Source organism: Capricornis sumatraensis, chromosome 8, assembly GCF_032405125.1.
Source record: "Capricornis sumatraensis isolate serow.1 chromosome 8, serow.2, whole genome shotgun sequence".
Lineage (NCBI taxonomy): Eukaryota > Metazoa > Chordata > Mammalia > Artiodactyla > Bovidae > Capricornis > Capricornis sumatraensis.
Genome location: NC_091076.1, coordinates 11,664,442 through 11,674,564, shown reverse-complemented (window position 1 = coordinate 11,674,564; position 10,123 = coordinate 11,664,442). Strand labels below are relative to the sequence as shown.

The window sequence follows — 10,123 nt, the reverse complement described above, 5'->3', positions numbered from 1 at the left end:
AACCTCCCAGATCATTGTATACCTCCCAGACACAAACAGATGCACCCATTTGTTTCAGCACCATTACGAGTGAAATCCTTTATTCTGTACTGAGAATAGGGTGTGCAGACCACCAAATACAGTTCACCAGCATCCTGGGAAGGAGTGCTCAAAGGATGAGTGAGTATATGTTCGGAGAGGCCTTTCTGATTCCTGAACCACTCTAAGCATTTACACTGCCCGTGCCAGGCCAATCCTGTCATTTCCTCGATCAAAGACTGAGAAATACAGCCTCAGGAAGACGTCACCCAGGATCCAGGTCTCTCTAGATGTTCTCACTGTGTTCTCTTTAAAAGCTGTATAGCAGTTGCCTCTAGAATCCTGGGAGAGTCAGAGACATATACCAGTCAGCATGAGCCCTTACCGGTGACTCCCCCCAATACCCAGAACCAGCACAGTTTGTTTTATTTCCCTCTTTTGGTATCAAGGGGTTTTCTCAGCAGCAGGGGATATGAGAGTTCAACCAAAACCAAACAGGGGCAAGACATGAGGTTGCCATGAGGAAGGGTGTGGTAAGTGGAGGACTGGGAGTTGGAGAAACAGAGGAATGAAAAACCACAAAGTCCTACTGTAGAGCGTAAGGAACTATATTCAACATTCAGTGATAAACCACATGAAAAAGGATAAGGAAAAGTATTTTTATGTGTATAACACACTTTTTATGTGTATCACATTGCAATGCAGCAGAACTTAACACAACACTGAAGATTAGCCACACATCAATATAATTTTTTAGAAAAGAACAAGTGTGTCCATAGTTCTCCTCACTTCCTGTTTCCTTCCTTCTGAGTTCTGCTCCTTGTTTTCTCTGCAGAGAACGCTGGTTCTCCTCCTGCGTCCCCACAATCCATACTTCATTTAAAAATTTTATTTTATATTGAGTATAGCTGATTAACAATATTCTGAGTTTCAGGTGGACAGTAAAGGGACTCAGCCATATGTATCTGGGTACCCTGGTCCCAAAGATATCCCTCCCAACCAGGTTGTCATATAACTGAGCGGAGTTCCCTGTGCTACACAGCAATTCGTTGTTGGTTATCCATCTTAAATAGAGCAGTGTGAACAACACATTAACTCAGGAACTCTGTGAAGCCTCCTTTAGCCCACACTCACCCTCCTTGGCCACTCCAGGCTTGGTTGGGTAACATACCTTGGTTCCCCATCCCCACTGGTCAGTCCCTAGCCCTCATCACCCCTGGTTAGTCCTCAGTTAGACCACCGTGAGATGCCATTTGCATGGAATCCAGTGCAGTTCTGCCTAGAACCAAGCAACCCTCCATATGGCTCAATGAGTTTGTGGTTTTAGAATCCCTGAAATTCCCTCTCTTCCTCAAAGCCTTCTTTGAGCCCATCAGCCTGATCTGAACTCCCACAGGGAGCTGACATGAAGCCTCCACCCTGTGGCGGGGCTGAGCAGTCACTGTGCACCCTTTATTCACTTTAGTATCCAACCTCCCCACAGAGGGGCCGGGTATCCCAACTCACAGAGAGGCAACTGGCCAGAGCAAGGGGAAGATGCAGCCGAGTACTAGGCTGACCATGCAATTTATCATCCAAACCAGAAAAAACTTGAGAATGGAAGGGAGCCTGTTAACTTATGCTGGGACATCACACTGGGACTTTCCCCAGCCATTCTCCTTGTAACATGGCCTATTTCAGGGACTGCTAGAGCTGACTTCCATGTTCATACAGCTAAGGGTTCAGATTGAATTGAAGCTCTTTGAGGACTGAGGACCTTAGTGTTCCCCTCTCCTTGTAATTCCCACCATGCCAGCATTGTGTGGCATCTCCATATTTACTTCAGGAAGATCAGTATCCCAGACGGCCCTTTAATCTCAAATGGTTGGTTTTCTGGCAGTCGCTGACCGAGCCACAGGGCTCATCAGCATCTGCAATGGTGTGAGATGGCCTGTAGAGGGCGTCTCCTCCCAGCAGCACCGTGTCGGTTGCTGCAAGCCCCAGTTTGAGAATCACCCCTCAGTATTGTCCCCTCACCTTGAGGATGTAGGCTCGTGCTGGCACCGGGTAGTTGATGCCGTTGATGGTGAAGATAACTGAGGGCAGGGTATTGACCGCAGAACATGAAACGTAGTGCTGTTAGAGAGAGAGGGAGAGAGGTTGGCCTTGGAGATCCATGTTTTGTGTGGAGACTGGGAGTGACCCTGGGGCACGACCCTTCACCTTGGAATCCCGTGGCGTGGCGTCGATGAGCTTCTGTATGTTATTGACCAGTCTTCTTGGGCCTTTGATCAGTGCTGTTCCAGTGTCCACAAGGGCCTCGCAGCCTCCAGAACAAGCAATAATCTTTCTTTTCATGGAGATGCTGAGAGATAGTGGAAGAAAGTGGGCATCAAGGTCACTCTGAGTCTCACCAGAGCTGCCCCCTTCCTCACTGTCTCCTAAACAGCCCTTTGTCTCTTGCCTTCTTTTCCTTTACTCTCGATACAGCACCCTTCTTGACATCCTTGAATGCAGTACTTGAACACACCAGGATCTTTTGCACCTTGACACAGGCTGGTCTTCCATTCCTAGAAGATTCCACCCCACTTTGACTAGCAAATTTTTCTCATCTTCCAGATTCCACCTTAACGGTACCGTTTTCGGGAAGTCTTTCCCCCCGTGTTTATCAATCTCCTGTCTTGGTCACTGTCTGTAGACCCTTCCTCATGTCTGCTGCTGCTGCTGCTGCTGCTGCTGCTGCTAACTCACTTCAGTTGTGTCTGACTCTGTGCAACCCCATAGACAGCAGCCCACCAGGCTCCGCCGACCCTGGGATTTTCCAGGCAAGAGTACTGAAGTGGGTTGCCATTGCCTTCTCCTCCTCATGTCTAGCATGTACCAAAGTCACAATTCGCTATGTGGGCGAGTCACTTCATGTACATCTGCCATCTTAGATGTGAGGGCAAGTTTTATTCTCATTGTCTGCCTGGCACATGGTGGATGCCCAATGCTTGTCTGTTCAATGACTGAATGAAGACTGAGAAAACAATAAGAAACATCCAGAGAGCTGTATCTGGTGGGGAACAAATAATGGGTAGCACACAGAGTGAAGAAGGAGATTAACCAGGGCAGAAGATTCTCACAGTAGGGGGAGAAAGGGGCTCCTCTGGGAGACGGTGTCTCCCAGCACTGCTCCTACAACCAGATCAGACCCTGAGACCCTGACCAGGAAATACATGACTAGCCCACAGAAACTCTAAAGGACAGGTCAGCTTTTGTCTGTGGGTCTCACACAGAAACCTATCAATTATGGCTCTTGTCCTCAGGTCACTCCTGGATCCCACCTTCCTGATTCTCTCTTATAGCCCCCCCACTGTGTGCCAAGGTACGTGGGGTGTCTTTTTTATTAGTTGCTTTCACGTCTGAAGACTGCAGCCAACCTCTCTCCATTGCTGGGTAGCTGCTCCCTAAGGAGACCAGTTTTCCCCATTTGCTTAGAACTTTCCCTGTTCTTAAACAGACATTTATCTGTACTGAGAACTTCCTATAGCCCTGGACTGATAGCCCTGGACTGTTGGTCATCTTATCATAACTCTGTTCAGGCTGCTGAAATTCTCCCTGATCCTCTGTTCACCACACTGTAGAGTCCTCTAACCATGCTCCCCACCTCAAAGGGCAGTGGATGCAGCTCTCTCCCAGCTGCACAGACCTCTCTGGACCCTTTTAGGACCCGGGTCAGAGCCATGCTCAGAAGGCCTGGGGATTATGAACCCATGGGTTGTTCGTGTATCTGTGTGCTTGTGTGTTTGTTTGTATGTGTGTTTGTATGTATCTCTGTGTGTGCTTGTGTTTCTAACTAGCTATGAATGTTTATATGTGTCTCTCTGTATGTTTATGTGTGTCAGCTTGTGTGTTTCCATGTGCCTGTGTGTCTGTCTGTGTCATTGTGGGTGGTGTATATGTCTGTGGGACTGTGAGTCTGAGAATGTATTTGTGTGTGTCTGCCTGTGTCCATGTACAGAATTGGGAGCATCACTTGGGCTGAACCTCACAGGGAGAGGCTTACCGGTCCATGTTTACAATCCAGTTGCCCGCTTGGATCAATGGTATCCAGTTGAGCTCTCCCTTGTAGTAGCGGTGGTCCACCCCACCAAACATCACCACACTGCCCTCCCGCTTGTTTCTGTAGAGAGAAGTGAGGGGGCGATCCTTGGAGGACAGTAACAACAGCACTGTCTGAGAGCTGTGCTTGTCTACCAATCAAAGCCCTAATAAGGTCCCCACATACAGATGCAGAAATAACATCGGGGGGCGATTGAGATCCAGACTGAGGTCTGTAACTGGCTAGTGAGTGGCACAGAGGAGGTCAGAAGCTGAATCACTTGGTGGGCTCCACCCACTATGTCTTCTGAAGATGCCCTGGGCCTCCAGGGACCTGAGTGCTCAGACACACTCAGAGGGCAGGGTGCTGAAGTGTTTGGCTTCCCCCTTATCCACCTTGTCATTTTTCAGGAAAATCAAGGCCTGGGAGTTCTAAGGGTGTGGGTTCAGGTCACCAAGCGTTGGCTCCACTGGCCTGTGACCTCTACTGTCCAAAGGTCCCCACACTCAGAAGTGACCCCACCTCTGCTCTCCCTGTCTTGAAATGCCTCATATTTCTTGAACAAGAGTTGCAGAGTTTTGTGTCCCACCCTTTCGTTTTTCACTGGCTCCACAAGGAAATGCTAATGAGGAAGGAAAGATATCCACCATCCTTCTCCTTATTTCCTTATCAAATACATAAGCAAATCCTAATGCCTTTTATTCAACGTGCTTCCTGTTGCTTTCCATTAGTCTTCCTCCTCACTCACCTGCGGAGAGCAATGACTGATCAGGAACAGGGTGTGTTCCAATAAAACGTTACTTATAAAAGCCGCTGGTGAAGCCAGATAGGGCCCTGGGGCCATATTTATCCTAGGTTAGATTATCTCTCAGGATACTTTTTACCAAGTGTTCTATACTTTTCGTGCATCTGAAAGCATTGAAAGTATCTTACTGCTAATTTGGATAAAGTGATTGTCCATCTCAGACTTACTTGCTCAAGTAGAAGGCAAAAACGGGCTCAGAAATGGCACCTTCATTCTTCAGGTTGTCAAAGATGGGGATGGCTCCAGAGACGGATATGTTTGGGTAGTTCAAGCCCAAGATGCCATCAAAAGGTATACTCTCAAATCCGGTTTCCAACAGGCTTATACAGAAAGGCTGGTCAGTACTTACAAGGTCCCCAATCTGTGGGAGAGAAGAGTGTTCCCACTTACAGATACATGAAGTGAGGCTAGGACTGGGCTGAACTGTATTTCCATTAGATCCTCAGAGAAGAATTGAGGCTGGGCTCTGTCTTTGGTGGCCCACAGATGGTTAGACCAAGCTGGGAGGGGAATTTGGGTTCCACTTGAGAGAGGCTATAAATTTAAAACATCTGCCCCTCTGAAAAACACCACCTGAGTGAGTCAAGTTGGCCTCGTGGCTTCTGTACAGGTGTGGCAATCAAGTCAGGCCAGGACCCATTGGCGCCACCTTATGGACAAACTGAGTGGAGAGCAAGAGAGCCTCCTCTTTGGCATCACTGACCTACTGACAGGAATGGACTGCATTCTCTGTAATGCACTGTGGATTCTGCATCTGTCCAGGAAGATAGAAGCTGAAAACACAATCTTGCTTGCAGGGTTCTATGAAATTACTGCCTGACGAATTCACCTTTGGGGATATGTGTGTATTTGTGTGAGTGTGTATGAGAGAGAAAGTGAGAGAGCGGAACTACTCAAATAATTTGGAGGAGGCAGGCCATAGGTTAATTAGACTCTCAAAGGTCTTCTAGAGTGAGAACTCATTTATAGGCCCCTAGACTTCTCAGGCCTCCAGTTTCCCACTATGGATACCTGAAGCCCTTGACTGCCCCCAGGGTCCTCAGATCAGTTTTATCCTGTCCCCAAACACCCCACAGCAACTTCAGTCCTGAAAAGCCAGCCTAACTCCACCTTTTACCACATGTGTGCCCTCAGCAAGGCCCTTGCTGTCTGCACCTCAGTTTCCTCTTATGTCTCATGAGCTAATCAGAGTAACTGCTCTGTGGGGTTGTTGCAGGACTAAACCTGAAAGCGCCTGGAACAGTCTGTGAATATATAAGTGGGTGCTTTTTTCCCCTCTTCTCACTCCCAGCAAAATGAGCCTTGAACTGCTCATGGGCAGAGGAGCTGCAAGTCCACACCTCAAGCCACTCTCTGGGTTAGCTAATCTGTTTGCTCATGTGTCACCACATGCACTGTCTCCCCAGATGCAGAATCCTGTGGGTAAGATGGCCAATTCTATGGGAGTTAGGCTAAGAAGGGTCCTGCATCTGTTTTGCAAGCCGGGGTCACTCCATAGCCAGTCCTGACTCAGCATTTGTTACCCGAACTGTGTCATATACAAGAAGTCCTTTCATCCTTCCAGGATTGTACTTGATGTTGAAGACCTTTTGGGTAGGCCGGAAGGTGGAAGACAGAAGATGTATGAACATAACCTTTGTAGCTGCAGACACAAGAGATGAGTGTCATCAGGTGCCAAGGGTAGAAACAGGGCAACAGGGCAAGTGAAGGATGGTCCGGGTAGGGGGTGTCGGTACTCACCACAGGCTAGACTTTGGCAAAAGACAGAGGGTACCCACAAGTCAGATGAGCCTGTGTCAAAGACAACCTGGAATTCCTGAGGGGGTGTTCCAATGGTGATGTTACCCACGTAGAGCATCTACAGTGAAAAGGAGGGAGTGGGTTAGTGCAGAACTGGCTACCCTCTATTCCCACACTATTGCCTCCCTCTGGGTGTCACATATCTCTTGAGATCGCTTTCTAACCACCAGGCAGCTCACAGACTTTGGTCACAGAGGTGTCTGCCATTTGATATATTTTTCCTGTTCTATGTTGTATGCAGTATATTGATTCTATGACCAGGCATTGAAGTGGTACCTCCTGCATTGGAAGCGTAGAGGCATGATCACTGGGCCTCCAGGACTGCTGGACACCCAGGGAAGTCCTGGTGCCTTCATTTGAGAAGGTCTGGAGTCTCTTCAATCCCAGCCTCAGCGCCCCCTTCTCCAGGAGGTCCTTCTGGATCCACCCCAGCCACTCCCTCTATCAGACCACATCCAATCAACTCCACACAGGTGACACTTTCACTCGACATGTATATACTCTTTGCCTATCTCTCAGGCTGGCATGGGCATTCTTGAAGACAAAATAAACCCTTTGTCTAATCTAAAAACAGTAACCACAGTGTTAGATTCTTATGGCCTTACATGGAATATGGGTTCAGTAACTTTTTACTGCTGTGGTTCTTGCATCTGTGCAAACTGAATTCCTCTGCCAGGGGAGTCACAGTTGCTTTGCAGTTGGTTCTACCTTTTGATCAGTGATGGCTCACTGTTCATCTGTAACTGAGCGGCTCACCTGGTTCCTAAGGAACAATTGCCCTCAAACTAATGACACATCTTTGACACAGAAATGGATGTTTATCTACCACCTGGTAATTGCCAGGCCGTCACCAAGACCAACAGTTGAGGACGAGAGTGCCTTCTCCTCTGGGTGGGGTCCCTGTTTTCCAGTGTCTCTGCCTCCTGCAGGAACCCCAGTTCCAACATCCCACCAGGCACCTCCAGATGAGCCTCAGTACTAAACTAGAGCACCAGGGGGCGCTGTGGAGCACCATCCTCCCCAAATACTCACATCCATGATGTTTCTCAGTGGGTGGATAGTTAGATTTGAGACACGAGAAGAAATCTGGGACAGACTATAAGTATGTTCTTTCAGGAAACTGTTCAGCATGTTTTTTCCACTGACTGTGTTTCTCATGGTCTTCATTCTCCTTAGAGGTATTCTTTCACCGAGCATTTGACAAAGAAAACAAAGAAGATGCTACAACAAACTGTCAGTGTTAAGGTATAACTGTCACTGCAATGGCCCTGTGTATTTTCTAATCATCTTTATGAGGAACATTATTATCAGAATTTTATGCATATATGATGACAAAGACATCACTTTGAATACAGGTTCTGTTCTGCAATCTTGGGTAAGCCATATGACCGTGTGCTGTCTCAGTCTTCCCTTCAGTAAAATGGTGGAATGTAACAATACAAACCCTCCAAATAGAATATCTTGGGGATAAGTGAAGTGATGGATATAAGGTACCTGATAAATAGGAAGTCTCAACATGACAGCCATTAGCATTGCTGTTGCCATCCCACACTATCCTTCTCATAGAACCTCAGGGAAGGAGGTAGAAGGGGGACTCTTATCCTCTTATACAAGGGAGCAATTTGAAATGCAAGAGGTTTCTGAGTTGGCTGTGGTCACACTGCTTGTCAGATATAAAACAGTGTATATAAAACAGTGCATCTTTCTCCACTTTGAAAGAGAAGGAGAGTTGGAAAAAGAATCCAAGATATAGGGAACAAGTAAGGAAACTCAGAGGCTTGAGAAGGAAGGATGTATCAAATGAAAAATTAAAAGAAAACAACACAGAGAGAAATACACTCCCAGTGACTTCCAAACAGATGGAGAGATAATGACAGTGATACAGAGATGCAGACATAGGCATATACACACTGAAGTAGACAGGGAAAAAAGAGGACGTGTTAAATAAAATGTAGAAAGTGCTATTCCACAGGACCACATTGACATCTGCATAGACTGTGCCCTGAACAGTTGCAAGGAGTTGCATTTTCAATAGGTCATGACATGACTGGATGCCAATAATTGTGCAACCATGCAAATCTACATAAGACCTTGGGATCTACAGTTCCTAGATTAAGTTACTTATCAACAATAAAGATTTGAACTTTAAGACTCTTAGGGAAAGATTCCATTCCCTTCTAAACCTGATGGGTGGAATAATCAGATGAAAAGAAAAATCCGAGAAAGGAACATGATGAGGCTTACAGTCCCCATACTTACTTGACTATGCACTCTGAGAAGGCCACCAGCCCAAGGAGCACAATCCATTTCATGCTTCTTTCCTGGCTCCAGGTACTCAGGGAAGTTTGGGTTCTTAGCATGTAGTGGTGACTAGCAGCCCCTAGTTATATATGCTCTGACCTACCCTAGTTTCCCCCTTTGGGCCACTGAAAGATCTGAAAAAATAACACAAAGGTCTTGATAAAATCTTTACCTTCATCAGTGTCCTTCACGAGTGGCCTTTGAAGCTTCTCAGAATACAGAGAATTGAATTGTAATCTCTTCCTTGTAGCTTGGCTGGAAAATCAGAATTGATCTGCATGGACATTTAAGAAGATGGAGAACCTTGCCTACGTGGAGAAAAAAAATTGCTAAGAACATTATGAAAATGGATACTAGGGGCCATGCTCAACATTCGTGGTTTCAGGTCATCTTCCTAGCCACTTCATGAGATATGCATTGCTGTCTTCATTGGAAAGGAGATTGCTAGGAAGATAAGTTGTCAAATGGCAAAGTGAAGACTTCAGGGACAGCCCTGGGACATACAACTGGCTTTAGGTAGTGAGTCTATTGGCAGACATCAGGGTCATCTATGATGCCAGTCTGTATCAAAGAATTAGGACAGAACAGTACTTCAGTGGCATGGCTTCAGTATTGGAAGAAATGTCATATACATCCACAAGACGTTTTACATCATCCAGCAAACATACAAGTAAGAACTGTGTGCTAGGTTCTGGGTTAAAGGATTCGAAGTCAAAGTTGATCAAGACAAAAGTAGTGTTTATCTTAAGAGAGCTAGCAGTCTAGTTCTCACAAAGTCATGGCCCCAGGAGGCAGGAAATATGATACTAGGACTAGTTGGCCATGTTGGACCCTCAGCAGCACAGGCCTTACCACTGGGAGCACCCTTTCCTCCACTTCAGCCATGCTGGAAAGCATGCCAGTTGCCTATGTTTTCAGGAGAATCAGAAGTTTGGATATTTATGTACAATCTACTGATTTTAATGTTAGCAACTAATTTTTTTCCCTGAAAAAACAGTGCAAACGAAATCTCCACAGTGATGTGCTGGAATCAGCCTTCAGTCTCTGTAGGTTTTTGTTTCCAGCCTAGAGTTGGGAGTGCAGTAGGGACAGAGAGGAATTTAACTCATGTTGGTTGATTTAAAAAGAGACTGAAT

At 46.5% G+C, this 10,123-nt stretch overlaps 1 protein-coding gene across 1 annotated transcript; it reads right to left on the bottom strand.

Annotated features, from left to right (window-relative positions):
• Positions 1 to 210: 210 nt before the first annotated feature.
• On the bottom strand, positions 211 to 9,046 carry LOC138082844 (pregnancy-associated glycoprotein 1-like). Its single transcript, XM_068976251.1, has 9 exons — positions 8,946 to 9,046; positions 7,719 to 7,869; positions 6,627 to 6,744; positions 6,410 to 6,528; positions 5,054 to 5,247; positions 4,046 to 4,162; positions 2,221 to 2,362; positions 2,035 to 2,133; positions 211 to 360 (listed from the first exon to the last, which is right to left on the bottom strand). Exons 1-9 carry the CDS (start codon positions 9,044 to 9,046, stop codon positions 211 to 213), a joined length of 1,191 nt encoding a protein of 396 aa, XP_068832352.1.
• Between the last annotated feature and the right edge of the window lie 1,077 nt (positions 9,047 to 10,123).

Coding starts and splice junctions, on each gene's coding strand:
- LOC138082844 (XM_068976251.1), bottom strand. CDS start 9,046: ATGCTAAGAACCCAAACTTCCCTGAGTACCTGGAGCCAGGAAAGAAGC. Junction 6,745..7,718: donor CACTGAGAAACATCATGGAT/GTGAGTATTTGG, acceptor TTTTCACTGTAG/ATGCTCTACGTGGGTAACAT. Junction 5,248..6,409: donor TTGTATATGACACAGTTCGG/GTAACAAATGCT, acceptor TCTCTCCCACAG/ATTGGGGACCTTGTAAGTAC.